The following is a 19310-nucleotide window of genomic DNA, read 5'->3' as shown; positions in this document are numbered from 1 at the left end:
GGATCACATCTGTAAAGAAGGTCTATGAGTTGGCCCCCAGCTCATAGAGAAGGTAGAATGAGATGCCCAGACACTGCCCATCCTCGCTCCAGGTTTCAACATAAACCATGAACACTCTGCCTCTCCTGCCCCTCTGCCCCCAAGCCTTGGAGCAGCCACACAGGGGAGGGGACCAGCCTGCTATGAGGGGCACTGGCACAGTCCACCCCCCAGGCATGGGAGCAGCAGGAGTAGGCCAAGGATGGCTCCAGCTCACTGCCCCAAGCTAGGGTCCCTTCCATCCATACAGAACAGTTCCAAGAGAAGCCTACCCCAGCCGTGGGGGTGGGTAGGAACTGAAGAGAGCTTAGAGCCCCTCTCTGATGCCAGTGCAATTGCTCCCAGTTCTTGGGTCTGTGAAGTAAAACATTTTCTGTTTCAGGACTCACAGAAGGAAGTTCCCACCACAACAATCCTGCCATCGAAGCTGTGGCAGTACCCAAGAGTGGGAGGGTGGGTGGACAGGTGGCAAGGGAGCTGGTGACAGAACACAGAAGAGCCAAGGAGGGGCCAAAGCCTGAGGCTGGCACTATGGACACAACCACAGCTCAGAGCCACCTGTAGGTCTTCGTGTGGATGACACCATGTCCCTACCTCTCCATTCATTTCTGCTTACTGGTCTGGCAGGGATGGGAAGTGAGGGGAGGGAGTCAGGGAGAAAGGATCCACTCTGCTAGCCACCACTGGCTCCCACAGGCCCTCGAGGGACCCCCACAACTCAGCCCCAAGTTCCTCCCTGTCCCCAAAGGTACGGACATTGGTGATACCTCAGGGGAACAATCCCTATCTTCAGCAAAGCCCTTGGCTGTGCAGGTGAGACGTCACCATGGTGACCAGTGCCACTGCAGAAGTGCAGGATGCTGGGAGATGAACAGCTATGTGAGATGGGCTGCTGGCCACTGGCCCCCACAGGACAGAGCCAAAGGCAGTGCCTGATGTGGAAGAGGGCCCCGAGTTGACAGGAGCAGGCTGGGTTCCCACCCCTGGGTGCCCTGGTAGTGCCCACTAGGGCCATCATCGTAGGGTCACCTGATATCAATACTGGTGGGCAGGCTGTTGGGACTGACCCTTGTAGCAAAAACAACTCAAAATGCTTAAAACAATATGCAAAAATCTTAAAAGCAGCCAAGAACTAACAAAGTCATGCAGGATTTAGGCAATATCTCAGAGAACATGAAGACCCAGAGAGGAAAGAAAGCAGAGTACCCTGGCTATGATTCCTGTCCTGAGGCACTGGTCCATCTGGGCAAACCGGACTCTAGTGACCATGGAGCTAAGTGAGACCAAAGACAAGGCCCAGGGCTGCCCCAAGATGGGAATGAAGTAGGAAACCCACCCCCTCCCTCCACCCCGTCAGGGTGAAGCTGGGCCCCTGAAAGGCAATGCTCCTAGGGTAAGGATGGACTATATCCACAGCCACCCCAAGGGGCCACAGGGACAGCACACAGAAGGGGAGAGAATCCCTGAGAAGCCACATGAGCACAGCCAGTCCGCACTGGGGGTCCAGGGATCCTCATGCCAAGACTTGGTTTGAGTGGCTCCTGCACGGGTAAGTGCCCTCAGGCACCTGGCAAGCCAAAGTTCTCATCTTCATGCTAAACCTCCAAGAGGGCTCACAAATCATTTCAAGGACAAAGAGAAGGACAGTCAGAAAGAACCACATAATGAAACAAAGCACCATAAGAGCCAGCAAAAAGTGATCCCCACATGTCTAGTAAACCAACCATGCTCTGACTGCAGAAAAAGCTTGAGAATATGTGCAGCAAAAGTACATGAGACAGAGTAAATCAGGAGGTTCACAAAGCACTGGAGAGGACTTTGAGAAATCAGAAGCTATAGTAACCATGAATTAAAACTCAGCAATGGGGGCACCCGGGTGGCTCAGTCGGTTAAGTGCCTAACTCTTGACTTTGGCTCAGGGCATGATCTCACCATTTGTGAGTTTAAGCCCCTCATCGGGCTCTGTGCTGACAGCGCAGAGCCTGCTTGGGATTCTCTCTCTCCCTCTTTCTGCCCCTCCCCTGTGCGCTCTCTGTCTCTCTTTCTCTGTCTCTCTCTCTCTCTCTGTCTCTCTCTCTCTCTCAAAATAAATAAACTTAAAAAAAAAAAAAACCCACCTCAGCGGTGGGTTCTAAATTAGCAGATTAGACACAGCTAATGAGACAGACCAACTTGTCCAGAACGCAGTACAGGGAGGTAGGAAGCATGTGGCACCTCCTGGGGACCTAAGTGTCCCACCTGCCACATGGCTGTAGCCCAGCACCGAAGACGTAGGCCTTCTCACCCCCAGGGAGCTGGTCTCTCCCACAAACGAGAATTCTCCAGGTGAGGAGGCCAACTGGCACTGTCTATGGCAACCAGACCAACCATGGTCAGTGGGGGAAACCCTGCCAGCCCATCACTTCTGAAATCCCACCTACCCGAAGCCCCGAGACAGAGGGCTGTTCTGAGGGCTGCTCCCCCAGGGACATGCTGCCCCACCAGGGACATGCAGCTCTGGGTTGTCAGAAGAGGTCATCATGTCTTGGCCTGCTGTGCACCTCTCTGGGCTGTGTGCCCAGTTACTGAGCAAGGCCATTGGCCGGGAGCAGCTCTGGCTACTGAAGCTCACAAGCCAGAAGCAGAGCCCTCCAACTTGGCTGTAGGACCTCACCATCCTAGCCAGCCTGTGTGGGTGGCAGACCAGCCCTCCAGACAGTGGTAGTGGGGAGGGCTCTGCGGTTGGAGGAAAGGCCACTGATGAGTCTCCAGGCAGCCTGGCGCCAGAGTTGTGGGCACAAAGCCCAGGGCTGCGGCCTCGATGAAGACGTGGTCATTGGGAGGGAAGGACCAGAGGAAAGCCAGCCCCTGGGGAGGGGACCATCAGGAACTGCCTTTCTCTCCAATCCCTCACCCCCCACTCAAGCCAGGCCCGCTGCCCACCGGCCCCACCCCTTCGCGGCTTCACTTCCCACCATGCCAGCACCCTCCTTCACCTGGGCAGGTCCCATGGGTGCAAGGCCCTTTTCCCAGCATGCCCCCACCCAGGCCCTGATGAAATGCTACCTGACACTCTGTTTGTTGGGCCACCTTCAGGGCTGACTTTCCGGGCTCCCAGAGCAAGCTCTGGAGACAGCCACCACGGGCTGAACACAGGATAGGCGGGAGGCTGAAACTGCCAACAGTGGCAAACAGTATCCTGCCCCCGTTGCTGTATGCCTGCCTGCCTGGCAACTTGGGACACTAAAACACTGCTCTCCACTTTCCACAGTTCTGAGGCTGGCACCGTGGGAAAGGGAGGGGGAACGGCTTCAATAGACCCCACCATGCCAGGTGGGGCTGGGGCTCATCCATGCTAGGTGGCTTCTCTGCTTGTTTTGGGGAGCTTACCCTCAAAGGACACCAGAGCTGGTAAAATGTGTAAGGGAGGGTGGTGTCCTGGGCAGAAGCATGCCTGGGCTCAATGACATCCTCACCCCACTGGTCCCCACCTCTATGAGGCATGCAAGCCCAAGACTTCATGGAGTATCTGGATGCCCATGGAAGCCCATAAGCCAAGGCTCACCCCAGAGAGCCAGGGCCAGCCCACAGCTGGAGGAAGAGACAGGCAGGAGGGTGCTGAGGGGGTCCGATTAGGAGCCTTGCCCATGTGCCTTGGTAACGGGGTAGCCATCTGATGCTGTACTCAGAGGGAAGGAGCAGGCACATGTGGGGTGCTGGAATCAAGTGGGCCTCCTGACCCTGCACATGTTCCCAGGAAGGCCTCCAGAAGGCCAGACACCCCCAGCACCGCACATCTTCACTGCCCTGGCACATCCATAACCCCCTCCACCCAGCCACATCACAGAAATGCTCAGAAACCGGCATGCCCACTGCAGTGGCCCTGGTGGCCTCACCATTCTCCCAGTGGTCGACCCACCCCAGGGCCTGAGAAGCCCCTGGGAAAGCTAGTGATCGGTGACAAAAAAAGTCACCATGTCCACACACGGTCCCACTGGGGCTGCTGTCTCACTCAAGGGTACAGCCGGGCCTCAGAGCTGCCCACAGGGATGGAAGATCCCAGACAGTGGCCCAGGCCGTGCAGGGGAAGCCACATGAGCAATGGGGCTAGAGAGTGAAGCTTGTCAGGTGGCCAACTGTCCTGACAAGTGTCCAAGATACCTGCATGGCACAGTGGCTGGCGGGGGTGGGAACAAATCACTTCATGCTAATTGTGTGCAGTGGAAGAGACACTTACTATGGCCTGGACTGTTCGGTAAAGAAAACCACGGGGCTGGGCCCCACTAGCGAGGAGGTGGCATCAGCAGTCAGTTGCTCAAGCTCCATGCCTCTGGAGCATCCTCACCACGGGTTCCTAGCGACGCCACATTCCACAGCTCACACAGACTCTCCTCACTGCACACAGCAACCAGGCAATCTTTGTCATAACCAAGATTTCACATAAAAATCTGTGAGCATGGCCAAGACAACTCTGTTGTACAAAACTACCCAGGACTTTTCTGGCATTAAATAGGGCTCAGCATAAAGTCCTGCAGCAAACAGAAAGGCTGCAGCTCTGGAAGTACGTTCTCTGATGCCATCCGACAAAGGCCCCCAGCCCAGGGACTGTGACTCAGGCCAAGCAGGTGCATGAGGCTGTACTGGGAGCAGCACACCCACCGCCCGCCTCACACCTACCCATTCAGCCTCGGCCTCCTGCTGTGTCCTTGGCCTGCCTAGAAACAGCCCTGTGGAAGGAAGCACCATGTCCCCTGGGGTGACAGCCTGAGGGTGCACCTCTGCCCCGTCTTCCACCGGGAGCCTGGGCGGATCCAAGGTAAGCACCTGTGCAGCACAGGCCTGCGCTCCCTGCACACCCCTGGAGCCCCTCAGCACACCTGAGCCCCAGCCTGAAGGACCTACGAGGTGTGAGGCAAAAGCAAGAAGTTTACTTCAAACCAAAGCCAAGGGCTTCCCCTTTCTCTCTGAAAAACCTAGAGGAAGTCTTCCCAGGTCATAACTCCTGCTTTCCTCTGCCCTAACCACTTGAGAATTCTGCAAAACCGGAAGAATGGGTCATGAGTTCGGCACCAGTTATTCTTAGCACACGGTGCTGGCTGCAAAGCACGGAAGCTTTCCAGGCACTCCCAGCCCATCTGCTGATAAGGCTTTCGAGAGTTCTCTGCATGCTCCATTCTGCCTGCTCACCCGCTGCCTCTGAAACCTGCCTTCTCCAGCTGAGGCCTCCTTTTTCCTCCCCTGCCTCCCAGAGAAACCAACAGCACTATCCTAATGGCCAAGTTCAGCCAGGTAAACTCCCTCTTTCAGAAGAACCAGGCTCCTCAGTTGAGTCAAGCCCGAAACCTCACTCCACGTGGCATCTAACAAGAGCGTGACAAGAAAACAACTCAAGCAGGCAGGCAGATAGCCTGGCCAAAGATGGGCCAGGGCCACATGCCAAGAGATGTAGTGACGGCTGCAATGGCTCAGGTGAGGGCTATGTGGGGACAAGGCCTGGCACCTGGACTGACCAATGGTGAAGATCTATTTCCCTGGCCAGGGAGGGCAGGTCAGCAACCTCATGGAGGCTCACTGGGAGAGTAGGCAAGAGGGGCCTAGGGCCACACTGATAGGACCTCACTGTCACTGCCAGCCCAGACGGGGAAGGACCTGGCAGGGGGATGGGACAGACCTCAGTACTGCTGGGTCGCCCATCTCCCTCTTATGTATTCCTGATGCCACACAGCCGCCGGCCCCACACTGCCTGGGGGCTAATGGGCAGCACACACTGACTGTGCCAGCCACTCACCCCACACCGACCAGCATCCTCTCCTCCAGCGTTTGCACCAAGGCTTGCTCCCTTCCCTTCCTCCTGTCCCACCTGTCCTCCTACATCTGCTGCCCTCTCATCCATCCCCAGCCCAAGGCTCCATGCCCCCTGCAGCCACAACCAGCAGCTCCCATGGACCAGCGGAGTCTATGATTGTGGTTTCCACAGCCAGGTTACCCAGGAGCACACTCTCATCTGGAAAGTTTCCAAGCATACACATTCTACAAGAGCCCCGTATCTGGTCAGCTATATGCTTCCAGATCTTTCTCAGCAAAGTATGGGTATGCGTTGTGGGGTTACCCTGACGTCCTGTCTTCCTGCTGACTGGCCGTGCACACCTGTCCTCACTGAGGGGCAATGACCCCCAGCCTGCTAGCTGCTGCACAGCTTTCCCAGGGGACACGTGCCTTCACTCTACCTCTTGGCTCTTCCCGGTGTTTTGGTCCCATCAAGTTTCTACCCCCTGCAGAATGCCACAGGGGAGCCGTGTGCACATGCTCTGCAAATGGGTTGAAGAGGGTACAGAGACCCAGGAGGCAGAATGGCCAGTGAGAGGATGATGCTCTTAGGTGAGCCCAACTCCCTCCAAATATCCGGCACAGGTACCATCTGCTGTGCAAGAGGAGTGTCCTGACCAGCACCACAACCTGCCATGGCAGCCCTCCTCAGGGTGGCAGGAAACACCCTCACCATGGTTTCACTGGCAAATCCCAGGGGTTGTGCATCTTACAGCCACCTACACGCCTTTGTCCACAAATCACCAATTTGGGTACAGGATCCTGGGCTTTTATTGCGCAATCTGTAGTGAGGTACATGTGGTGTGGGCAGGCTCACAACCTGTCTGCTCCAGGAGCTACAAATATTTTCTTCCCGTACTGCCCTGCCTTGTAGCCTTGCCTGTGGCACTGCTTATCGGAAACTGTGTTACTTTACCACAAGTTTTCCCACTCCTACTACAGAGCAGCAACCCTCCCTGTCCCCAAGTTAGAGCCCATTTCCCTGGGCTTCCTTGTATGGTTGTATTTTGGCTTAGTTCTCAGGTCAGGCTGTGGTCTGCTCTGGTGGGTACTGTGCGGTACGGACCCCCTTGCCTCCCAGCTACTGGGCGTCCATTCGGTCCATGCTGGGCTTCCTACCTCAGCCATACCCAGACACCCAGTCCCAGGTCTCTGCAGGGCCCTGTCATTCATGAAGCCTCTCAGCTTTGGCACATGCTCTGGTATCTGTCTGGAGGACAAGTCTCCCTCTTGGCTAGTCACTGAATTTTCTAAAACTCTAACAAATTGTGCTGGGCCATGCCCCACCCCTGCTTACCACACCTGGCACTGTGCGTGTGCCAGTGTCCAGGAAATGACACAAGCGAGCCCCATGGCAGACAGCACACTGCTCAGCACTTGTACAGAAACCAGAAATAAGCAAGACTCATCCATTAGGACAGAAGTCAGGGCAGGGCCACCTGGTCTGGGGGACAAGAGGGGACACAGGGGACATTGGGGTACTGGCATAGCTTCTTGACATGGATGCTAATGGTATGGCTGGGCCCACTGTACAACCCATGGAGGTGCTCATTTAAAGCATATGCACTCTTACAGGCAGGCTGGCGTGGGGAGGAATTCCGGAAAGGCTGAAGAAGAGGCTGTTTGTTTATGAGAGACTGGGCAAGAGTGGACCCAGCCCTGGCTCAAACCCTTCAAAGCAGGACCCATTGCAGCTGAGCTGCTGTGAGACACACAACCCACATGAGCAGAGAGCAAAGCCACACCTGACAACCGGGGTGCCAGAGGAGGGGAGCCTAAGCCCTCCGTGGGATCACTTTCCTTTGTCAATTAAAAAAGCCAACAGGGGGGCGCCTGGGTGGCTCAGTCGGTTGGGCATCAGACTTCGGCTCAGGTCATGATCTCGCGGTCCGTGAGTTCGAGCCCCGCGTCGGGCTCTGTGCTGACAGCTAGGAGCCTGGAGTCTGTTTCGGATTCTGTGTCTCCCTCTCTCTGACCCTCCCCCGTTCATGCTCTGTCTCTCTCTGTCTCAAAAATAAATAAACGTTAAAAAAAAAAAATTAAAAAAAAAAAAAAAGGCCAACAGGCCTCTGGACGACATGCTAGGCCAGAATGCAGCAAAGGATGACAGGAATGCACATGAATGAATGGGAAGGTATTCTGGCCTCAACAGAGCCGAGGGGGCCTAGACACTCGTTAAACTGAGGCTTCCGATTCACATCACATCAGTCTCCTACCAGGCTGGCTGCACACGTTAAGGCTTTGCACAGAGGTTACCTGGACCCAAGAATCTGCAGCCCCATTTCACTCTGCCAAGCACTTTACACGTTTTGGGATAATTTTTAAGGCTAGACAGCCTGACTTTTTCTTTAGAGCATGCAGAGGACAGGGGCCCTCCAGCTTCACACGGCAGGGCTGAGGAGCCAGACACCTCATCCTCGCCCCATGCGGCCCAGGCTATCACTGTGGCAGCCCCCAGGGCCAGAGCTGGAAAGCATCCACTGCTCTTTTCGCATGATGCGTAATGTCTTCCCAGCATCTGCCAGCAGAGGAGGTAAACACACATGGGAACACAGTGTTGCTGTTCTGGGGGCCTTGGCTGAGAAAGCCCTGACGTCTGTAAATATTCTGAGCAGCGGCCCACTGCAACATGCCCCCCCCAACCCCGCCCCGCCGCCGCCAGCACGCCAGCCCAGCTGAGCTCAGCAACTGAGACGCTACAATCTATGCTTTGTCGTTCTGGTTGAGTGGCATTTCACCGTGACAAATTTTCCACAGGGATACTCTCTCCTAAGATCTCCACGATGCTTAGGGAGCACTAATTCAACCCCACACCAAGTGTCACTGTCCCTGCATTTCAAAGGAGTGACACACATGAGGGGAACAATGAATATTACAGAAAGCCCTGGACACAGGACAGCCCCTGTACCTTAACCCTTCCTGGCTTCCCCACAAGCCAGGGGCCAGCCCAGCCTCACAGTGGCCCCACTGCCCCCATGCTTAATAAAGGACAAAGGAGTATTCCCACCAACCCCTCAAAAGATCAAAAGAGGGTGAAAGCAAGCACTTAAAATTAGTGTGGTCCTGAAATCTTTCACAGATGTACCCTGAGTGTCAGTAGCCACCAAGAGATGGTGGACGGCTTTTTTTTACTTTTAAGTATATATATATCATTTTTGCAAATCTAAAAAAGAAAAGTTGAGAGAGATTTAAAAAAAAAAAAAGGCTGCACTGATAACCTGGAAAGGCAGCTCAGTGTCCTGAGGCAACCTTGTTTTCATGGAATCCATCACCCAACCCCCATGGTCTGGACCAACAGACTCCATGGTGCTGTCCTCACGAACAGACATGTCACCAAAGGATGGACTCAGTTCTCACACATCTGGTGTGTCAATGACAAGTGTGGCACCACTTCTAAAAGCCCTTCCAGCCTCTCTGCCATAGGCCATTTAACTCCAGACATACTCTGGAGGCCCCTCACTTCTCCACAGAAATCCTCAGAAATAGCAGGCTGAGAAATAGCCTCCACGGGCAGGCACCAAGGATGACTTCAGAGAGCTTGCCCTCTGGTGCAGAAGCCAGACACAAGAACGAGACCCCAAGACATTGCACAATTACATCCACAGTGAAACATAACTAAAAGCCCACAAAATGAGGTCACAAAAGAAGCATAGGGCAGTAACAACAGCTCAGGGACTGGGCAGCCAGGGCAGAGCTGATGGCCAGTTTCCTTCATTCAGGGAAGGCTGTTGTCACCACATATCCAAGCAGGCAGTGGCAGCAACCCAGTCAGAGTGGCCTGCAGTCTGTGGACACATCAGTATCATGAAGTCACAGGAATGGGGCTAATGATCAAAGGCCAGATAAGGGGGGGGGGGGGCGCACCAGGGTAGCCCACCCACCACACAGGAGCACTATGATCCTGGAGAGGAGGGGACAGAGGCTCTACTGCGTCCTCCTGCCTCCAGGCCACCAGACAGGTCACCCAAAGCAGGCAGGATCCTGAGACAGTGGCCCAGGTGGAACAGAGGCACTGGAACCTGGCCCTGGCTCTGCGTGACCTTGGAAACACCATCTGCCCTTCAGCCTGAGTTTTCTTCGCTGTGGACAGCATCCAATCAATGAAGATTTGCCCAAAAAAGTTGCCCAGAGGATTAACAAGCAAGTTTGAGAAAGCATTCCAAAGTGCTACCAGCTGTAGGCACCTCTTATAGCTGTCATCACATCACATCTGCCTCACGGAAGAAAGCTCTGAGCCTAAACAGCAGCAGCAAAACAGCAGTCAGCAGGTCAGGAGCAGGACGCCAGGCCAGGCCTGAGCCCAGCATGTGATATCCCTGCTGGAGGAAAAGGGCTGAGGCTCAGGGATTGGTCCAAGGGCAGAAGACTCTGTCTAAAGCTGTGGCCCAGGGGTAGGCCATGAAGCACCTGACACGCTGCAGTCAGGGAAGGGGGTCTGAAAGCCCAGCACCAGGGCTAGCCCCTGCCCTGGGTGCAGCCCTGCCCAGCCCCCACCCCCAAAGCCCTGGGAGATGGTCTGACCAACTCCTCCACCCCAGAAAAGGCGTGTCCAAGTGCAGGGATGACCCAGCACTTGCTGCCTATTCAGACATACATCAGCTGTCACCTGGCTGCCCCGCAGCAGGCCACATGGAGGTGGCACCGTGACTCAGGGCTTCAGAGCTGTCTGAGGGCGTAGCCCACCCACCCTGCAGCGACCACGCAGCGACCACGCAGCTCCCAGCCCAGCCAGTCTCTGCTTCCCTGCAGCGAGACCGGCCCTGCCTTGCCAGTGGACCCGGCTTCCCATTCTGGCGGGGATCACTAGAAACGCCTTCCAGTAACGCATGGGGCGCTTCCTCCGGCTCGGTTTAGTCTCTCAGGACCCGGCGTTGGATTTCCATTCCACGCCTCGGGAAGGGGAAACAGGCAGGGCGGGGAGGTGAGGCCCCGCCCCTCTCCTCCCTACCGGCGCCCCCGGAGCCCCGCGCCCCCGATCCCGGGCCGGCCCTGCAGGGAGCGGAGTCCGCAGGCCCGAGCCGCCAGCCACGCACTCACCGCCTCCGCCGCCACAGACTTCCGGGTGCCGCGCCCGCGCGCCGCCGCCGCTGCCCAGGCCCCGCCCCCCCGCCCTCTGAGAGCCCGCCATTGGGCTGCGCCGTTAGGGGCGGGGCGACATAACGCGACCCGGACCACCGTTGGCTGCGCGCGCTGTCGTTCGGGGTCTGCAGCCCTCCCGGCGCCCCGCCCCCAGGGCTGCGCCAAGCCTCCGGGCTGCGTGGGCGTGTGGTGGCCTCGGGGCTCCCGCGGCTTTCCCAGCCTTCCGGGCGCCCCAGCTTGGAGGACGCCCTCAGGAGGTCGCGCCACTTGCAGCGGCCCGAGAGCATGCCTTCGGGGGCCCATTAGGGACGCGGCCTGAGCTCCAGGGGACGTAGGTCACCTACCTACCTGGCGGCCTTCGCTGGAAGCTATAGGAGGATGCCCACTTCCGGACCCATCCCTCAGGCGGGTTCGTGGCTCTGGACCTGGCCATCCCTCCCTTTTCTTTATGGCCCTCAGTTTTGTCCAGCCTCTGCCACTCTGGCCTTTGGCCTCCCTCCCTACTGCAATCCCTTCCACACTCAGGACAAACCCTGGACCAGGCTCTCCGGACCCACCCAGCCACCGTGGTCTCTGAGCCCACCCGGAGGCCGATCTACAGGTCCAGGCCCCAGGGTGAAGAGTTGGCCCACCCTGAGCTGTAATGGGTGAGCAAGTGAGCAAGAGCTGGGAAGGGGCACTGACTGGGGGCCCTCGCAACAGGACAGAGGCATTCACTGGACTCTCTGCCTTCTTTGACCTCTGGGCTGTGTCTGGAGCCTGAGTGTGGGGCTGGGGGAGTGGAGAGTGAGAGGCCCAGGGACCAGGGCCTACTCCAAAGTGGGCGCTCAGCAAACTATAACAAGGATGACAGTTACATTAAGGATAATAATGGACACCTGGCTGGCTCAGTCAGTGGAGCATGCAACACTTGACCTCGGGATTGTACCTTTGAGCCCCATGATGGGTGTAGAGATTACTAAATAAAATCTTTTGGGGCACCTGGGTGGCTCAGTCAGTTGAGCACCAGACTCTTGATTTAGGCTCAGGTCATGACCTCACAGTTTCATGAGTTCGAGCTCAGCCTAGGGCTCTGCACTGACAGGGCTGAGCCTGCTTGGGATTCTCACTCTCTCTCTGCCCCTCCCCCACTCGCGCTGTCTCTGTTTCTCTCAAAATAAGCAAACTTTAAAAAAATAAAGTAAAATCTTTTTTTAAAAAAAGGGTAATAACAATGTGCTACACCTAGGGTCTCAATCCACAGCTGTCATTCCCCCTTTTTTACAGATGCAAACACTGAAGATCGGTGCAGTTACCTCACTTAAGGTAAAAAAAAAAAAAAAAAAAAAAGATGGCAAGTGTCATTGGCTGGATTAGCTTCCCAGTCCTGTGTGAAGACCTACTGTACTGACCCTGACTCAGAGCACTGATGCCCTGTGGAAAACTGGGGTTTAGAGAAGGAAAGGGCCTGGCTGGTGATCAGCAAAAGCAAGAATTGAACCCAAACCTGTCTGACACACCGAAAGGCCCATTCCAGCCCAACTCTCTGGCCATCTTTTCTGTGTTCCTCCTGGAACCCAACAGAAGCCCTTTACAGCCCTTTACTGAGGACTCCAGACGTCCAAAGGCTCATGGCCAGCAGGCAGCAAACCCAGCCTGATGCATGGTCCTCCTTCCCACCATCCAGCAGGAGAATCCTTCTGGGCTGGTGCCAGTCATTTCCCTCAAGGCAGCCAGACCTTGCAGCCCACCCAAGAGATGGTAGTGTTAGACAAGCAAGACTTGGGGCTTAGGCACATGTGACCATGCCCGGGGATACAGGGCAGCAGCTGCAGACCGGTCTTTCCTAAACACTGGACCACATACCTCAGAGGAGTGGGACACAGAATGGTGCCTTCCCATTGCCAGAAAAAGGGGATGTGGTCATGCGTGGGTTGTACAGAGGTTCAAATCCTGGTCTGCCACGGAAGCATATGGCTCTGGGCCAGCCCCACCTCCAGCTACACTCTCCCCATCTAGATGGAGCCATGGCAGGCACTCTGATATTCTTTGTCACCACTGACTCCAGTCTGGACAACATTTGGTGCCAGGGAGCAGATAAGACCAGATAAGATGGGTTGGGGTTGGAAGCTGAACCCTGGGGTCTCAGGACTGGAAAGAGTTCACTGCCACCCCACCTCAGGTGACACACATCCTTAGATGGGGAGCTCACTACCTTGTTTGGTCACCCTTTCAGTCTCTGAACATTTGTCACTGTTGAGAAGTTCTTCCTGACCTCCAGCTGAAACCTTTTTCCCTCTATAGCTTTCCTCACATGTCCCAGGGATGTCCCTACGTAGATGCCCACCAGCTGGGTGGAGAGGTTGGGAGAGAGGGAGGAGACTGGGTTACTGGTCCCTGTGGCAGTGGTCAAGCACTTGGGGCTATGTATCCTGCTTTTGGACTGTTACTGACCCCTACTTGCAGCCTGGGTCATGGTGGGCCCACTGCCAGAGAGTAGCCTTGAGTCCTCTTGGCACTGACACTGTCTACTCTGCTCCCCTGTATATGGCTGGTAATCCAGCTTGGGGTACAGAATCCTGCCTGGAGTGGGAGGCAGGGAGGCAGTCCTCACTTAGGCCAGTTTTGGAGCACAATTCTCCCCTTTGCTCTCTCAAAGGCCTGTCCAGCCCCTCCTGCCACCATCAGCAAGTGTGTGGGAAAGGGATGGTGCTGGACTACAAGCTCACTATGAGAATAGAGCTCCAGGAGGACCAGGGTCCAATGCCCCCGGGGAGGTTTGTAGGACAGCTGGACTAGTGAAATCCACTCCTAATGGAAGGAAGAGAACCCCCAAGCCCACAAAGCAGCTGGGTCAGAATGTCATCAGTGGTGCAGCTCCATAAGATAAGAGCTATCTTGCTCTTAGGGCCCCCTGTGTTCCAGAGAAGGACACTTCATTCTACCTGCTCAGAGCCACAAGCAACATCAGTATGCCAGAGTGTCAAATGTCTCTCACCTCAAGCGTCAACTTCAATTGATTGGTTGTGGCTGCCTGGCTCTAAAAGGCTGTTAGGGTGGATTTACTGTGTGTGCCAGGTACCACAGGAGGGACCCAATGTTGGTACCAGTGGTGAGTTCTGGCCCTACATCACTTCACTTTCTTTCTTCTGATCAAGCAACTATTGGGTGAACACTCTGGCTTCCTGATGTGGGTGGATAAGACATATATGTCTGGTCTCCCCATTAGCACTGTCATGGGCCTGTGACTCCCTGGGTGGACGTGGGGAATACGGTGGGCTGAAAATCTGGTGATTTCCAGGTGTGACCAGGGCTGGAAAGGCTTAGAACTAAGCATGCACCAGAGTCACTGGCCAAGGGGCCATCATATCATGAACTTCCTGAAATAACCCCAATGGGCAGCAACCCCATTGGTTCCTCCTCACACCATAAAGTTAAGAGGAGCTGGCCAAGGATTATGGTCCCATTTGTTGTTATATGTGTGCCTCGTGTCACTGCAGGGAACAGGTGGCTGCTATCTGGCAGAAAAAAATGCACCTTGTGCTAAACTCTACTCCGGTGGCTGTACCCCACAGTGTTCCTCCAAGACCCCAAGTAGGGTGGAGAAAATGGGACACCAGGAAGTGTTTGGGGGGGGGAGGGGGGTATAACTCCTCCCCACCCCCAGGCCCTGAGCTGTGATTGATGGAGGAGGTTAGGGAGGGCACTCCTGTGGCAGTCCTGCAGGGTGGGCTGAGTCAAAGTGTCCGTAGATTCAGACCTGGTGGAGGAAAACCTCTGGTTCACCGAAAGGCCCTTTCTGCCTCAGAAACACGGCTTCCATCCTGCCTCGCTGAGCCAAGTTCAGACCCGTATCTCTGCTCTGAGAACCCATAGGCCCTAGAGTGTGACGGACTAGATTTGAGCCAGGTGACCTAAAGCAAGTGAGAATTCTGAGCTTCAATTTCCCATCTGTAAAATGGGAAGTCAGTGGAACTCTCTCGCGCGCGGCTTGCGTGAAGAATACCATCAGATATTGAGGGAAGGGCGCGGCGCGCTGCTCCCGGCGAACAGCAGGGGCCGGAGAAAGGACCCTAGCGAACTAGGAACGGTTCCGGCGAGACTGGAAACCGAGAAAGGAGCACGGGGTCTGCCAATCCCCGCTCGGGGCGGACGGCACGGGGACATCCTGGAAGGCGGCCGAGAGTGGGCGGCCCCGAGGATCCCGCGGCCGCCGCAGCGGTCCCGGCAGGTGCCCGGGCCTTGGCCCCTCCACGAAGGGGACGGTCGTGGCTGGGACGGACACCCCGGGAGCCCAATGGCAAGCCGGCGTCTCCCAGCGCCCGTCCAATTGACGCCGGTTGCCGGGCCGCGCTGGGTCTCCCGACCAATCGGAAAATTCGCGTTCGGAGGGGGCGGGGCGGAGGGTCGCGTCGCTGGCCAGACCCGCTTTGCGCACGGGCCGCGCGAGGGGTGGGAAGGGCTGGCCCTGGGGCTGCACGCTGGGCCCAGGAGGGGTCCGCCCCTGCACCCGTCCAAGTTGAGCCCCCGCGGACCGCTAACCGCGCCTCGCCCTGGGGACGTCGCGCCCCGTGAGCCGAGAGACCTGGGGACGCCCGTCTGGGGGCGGGGGCCACGCTGCGGGGCCGCCCACGCCGCGCTCCAGGTAGGCTCGGGCCGGGGGGGGCGGGGTCCGGAGGTTGGGGCCCGGATTGGGACGAGGCCAGAGGTCCGGGACGGGTTCGCAACTGCGGTCTAGCAGGGGCTGGGTCGAGATGGGGTCCTGGGCCGGGAATCGACGTCTGGCCGGGCATAGCTGCCGGGGTAGAAGCCGGGCCCCGCCCCACCTGCACCTTGCCGGCGCTGCGGTGCGCGAAACCCTGAACTACGGGGGGCGGGTCCCTTTGTGCACGGTCTCGGGGCCCTGCCGACTGGGCCAGGGCATCCCGCACCGCGCGTCCCCGTGGAGACTCGGCCGGAACCCGCAGCCTTTACTGCCCTGCGCGACGCCGGGTGCCTTGCGGCTGGGGTCCCGTAGCCACGGAAACTTTACAGCGGTCAGAGGGACGGCGGGGCCGGAGGAACTTTCCCGGGGCGGCGCGCCACCGGAACGCGCGAGGGCACGGCGGGGCCAAGGGGATGTCCCTGCTCCCGGTGTTCCCGCCGCCTAGAGGACGAGGGAGGGGATGCCACCCGGGGTTCCTGCCTGGTGCCCTGAACGGGGGCCGCCCCGACCGGGGATCCCCCGTTCCTGACACCCCTGAGTCCCCTCTGTGGGATACCGGGCCCGTGGCAGAGGTGCGTCCTCCCCACCTGGGGTGGTACTCAGCCTAGGTTTGCCAAGGTGTTCCCCCAGCGAAGGCAGCCTCATATCCCGAGCCTTACCATTTTAATCTTTAATTAAACGTTGGGTACTTACAACGTGTCACCGTTTCTAACCTATGCGTAGCGTTATCACTGAAAACATTGCTCAGGGACTTTGTTTTCCCTTTAGACCCAATCATGTTTAGAAACATGGAAAAGTATCACCCCAACAGGGTTTCATCCTTTGGGCTAGGCTCTTCATTGTAACCTCAGGTGATTACCCACCTCTCACACCCCTTCCTGTTGTCACTTGCATCACTGTGCAGGGCACACACCAAGTCAGGATTTATAAGCCCAGGGGCTTGGGCAACTAACTAAGGCTTAGAGGGCAATCTCCTCCCATGAAGACATGCAGCAAAGGTAGACTGACAGCCTCCATCCCCTCCCTCTGCCCCGACCACTAGAGATGTGGGCCACCACCAGAGGTCTGCTGGTCCAGAGCAAGTCCTGCCTGTCCTGTGCTCACTGTATCTCTGGACTTGGGACAGTTCTGGACACAGGAGACAGTCAGAGCCTCTAGGCAGTATACTGGGCCCATGGCCAGTAGTTCCTGAGCAGGTGATCCAGTCCTTGAGTCTCGCCATAGCAAGTGGGGCTGTGAATCAAGAATGCATGCTTTCCAGGGCACCTGGGTGGCTCAGTCGGCTAGACGTCAGACTTCGGCTCAGGTCATGATCTCATTGCTCATGGGTTCGAGCCCCGCGTCGGGCTCTCTGCTGACAGCTCGGAGCCTGGAGCATGCTTCAGATTCTGTGTCTCCCCCTCTCTCTGCCCCTCCCGTGCCCGTGCTCTGTCTCTCTCTGTCTCTCAATAATGAATAAATGTTAAAAAAAAAAAATGCATGCTTTCCTCCAGCCTTGCCCTGTCCCACCCACAGTGCCATGTCTGTCCCCTGCTTCCTCAAGTCTATGGTCCATTAGCACCCAGCACGGGGTTGGGCACAGAGCACTCACTATGCTCAGGTGTCTGGTGCTGGCCTAGGAAGGTCACAGCCAAGCCAGCCCTGCCCTGATCTTCTTTATAGTCTTTTCTACAGACGCAAATACTTGCTGACCAAGACCCTCCCAGATAAACTGGGCTAGTCCTCAGACCTGCTAAGTTAGCTCCCCACCATGCCATATTGGGGTTGCATAGCACCCCCTCCAGAGGTGGCCCCTCAGGTCTCTTCCCAGTTCCAGAGGTCTCTGCATCTCTGAGGCTCTGTAAAGGCAGGACTGTACTTCCATCCCTATTTATGCTGCATAAGGATTCAAGGTAGATGTACTGCACTCTCTTCTCCTCAGGGGCCAGGCCTGAGGGGCATGAGCAGTAGGATCCTGCACCTTCCAGAGGAGCCAAGAGTTACACACAGCTGGGAAGCAAGGGCACTAGGCATGCTAGAGCTCTAGCCAGTCCCTAGCATCTTCCCTGTGACCTGGCCTAGCCTCAGCAGTGGGAGGGAGTGGGGGTCAAGCTTGTCCTGGAGGCAAGCCCTGAGGACTGCCAGGGGGGCCAAAAGGGGTTCTGGGAACTTCTCAGTGGCGGCTCAAGTCAGGGGAAGGCATCTGTTTTATTGACATCAGCCTCCATCAAGACCATGATGCTGTTTTGGGCTGCTCAGCAGAAGACCCAGAATCAGGGAATAAACAGAGGGAACATGGGGTCAGGGATCCCATATTGAGCTTTCCTGACTGGGACAGCTGCACATCTCAGCTTATTTCACAGGTCAGGCCCTGAGCTGATGGACACCCATTTCATTCATCCACATCTTTCCCTCCTCCTTTCCCCTACTGTGTGTCAGGCACAGGCCCTTCCCACTGCTTCAGTGGATCCTGAAGAGCCAACAGCCTCTAGCAAAGCCACAACTAGCTGAATACGGCCACCAGAGGGCACCAGGGACCACCATGGCAGGCAAGACTGGCTCCACCCAGCCTCCCTCTGTGCTGGGACCCCTCCCTGAGGCACCTGGTAGGGCCAGAGCTCTGCTTTCTCCAGTCTGCCTGTCCAGGGTACAAGCTGGAGAGGAGCAAGGATCCCTGGGGCGAGGCCCCTCAGTAACCACCAGAGAGCCCCTCATCACCTTTGGTGCAGGCAAGAGGAGATGCAGGGACTGAATGGGGCTTGGGCAAGGACAACGATAGGCTCTGAGTGAGGCCTTCTTCAGGCCTGTGCCCCAAGGGCCTCCTTAGCTGACCCTGCCACCACCCAGGTGAGGATTCTGAGCCAGCCAGTCAGGATGAGGCTGCACTTCTTCTGTTCATTTGTGAAAGAAGGTGCAACAGAAGTGGGTGCCTTTTCACATTGTATCCAAAGTGGCCAGGGGCCTGGAAGAGCACATTGGGATTTCTCATGGTGGAGGAGGGCATGAGGCTTGAGTGCAGAGCAGGTTCCTAGGCAGACCTGCCTGACCCCCCACGCGGGTTCCTCAGCACCTGCCACAGCCCTGAGTTGCCTGCCCCGCCCACCCAGCCTGGGCCCTGTCTCTCCTCTGGATTCCATTTGTGCTCATGGAGCTGCCTCATGCTACGGACACACGACAAGTCCATGGCTTTGCAGGACTGGCTGCTTGGCAGCCCCTTGTGTCCTGGGCTCTTGCCCCCACCTGAGATGCAGCAGACCTTCCCAAGACTGGGGGCAGACTGGACAGATTTCCGGGGCACCCAGTGTGAGGAGGCCCATGGCAAAATGAGGCCCAGGTTACTATAGGCAGATGGAACTGCTCCATTTCTCAGGACCCTCCCCATTTGAGGATGGAGCCCGATAAGGGGCAGGTTTGGTGGCCCCCTCAGCCCCCAGGCTCCCTTGTTCAGGTGTCCTTGGCCAGATGAGTGACCCCAAAGCCTGCAAGTCAGCCCTGAGAGGGCTCTAAGAAAGGATTCTCAAGACAGGTACCCCCTGCGCTCTCATCACAAATCCCGTCACTGATTCTATTTTCGTATGTCACGTATGTCCACTCCCTCAGGGCTCTGCCCTGCCCCCACCTATGTAGTGTCCTGTGACAGGGGCACCCCAGGGACCTGGGGCCTTCCAAAGCTGCCACCACTTTACATCCTCCAGACCCTCCCATTCCCCCTACCCTCCTGCAG

The 19310-nt window shown here is 56.9% G+C and overlaps 2 protein-coding genes across 7 annotated transcripts in view; one reads left to right on the top strand and one right to left on the bottom strand.

Moving 5' to 3' along the window:
• Positions 1-10939, bottom strand: part of TANGO2 (transport and golgi organization 2 homolog) — a 36370-nt gene extending 25431 nt beyond the window's left edge. The window contains exon 1 of one of the 4 annotated variants that reach the window (XM_049620594.1): positions 10882-10939. Coding sequence is in view for 3 of the 4 variants with exons in the window: in XM_049620595.1 (XP_049476552.1) it covers positions 10029-10044 (16 nt within the window). In the remaining variant the exon portion in view is untranslated. Of the gene's footprint in view, positions 1-10028; positions 10852-10881 lie in introns of those variants that run through there. The other 3 variants (XM_049620595.1, XM_049620592.1, XM_049620593.1) reach the window with 3 other exon arrangements.
• A 4414-nt stretch (positions 10940-15353) lies between these two features.
• ARVCF (ARVCF delta catenin family member) overlaps positions 15354-19310 on the top strand; it is a 49483-nt gene continuing 45526 nt past the window's right edge. For all 3 annotated transcript variants that reach the window (XM_049620581.1, XM_049620580.1, XM_049620579.1), the window contains exon 1: positions 15354-15547. The gene's annotated coding sequence lies outside the window, so the exon portion shown is untranslated. The remainder of the gene's footprint in view (positions 15548-19310) is intronic.

This window comes from Panthera uncia, assembly GCF_023721935.1.
Source record: "Panthera uncia isolate 11264 chromosome D3 unlocalized genomic scaffold, Puncia_PCG_1.0 HiC_scaffold_8, whole genome shotgun sequence".
NCBI classification, from domain to species: domain Eukaryota; kingdom Metazoa; phylum Chordata; class Mammalia; order Carnivora; family Felidae; genus Panthera; species Panthera uncia.
The sequence above is the reverse complement of the archived record's forward strand: the minus strand, read 5'-3'. Positions and strand labels throughout refer to the sequence as shown.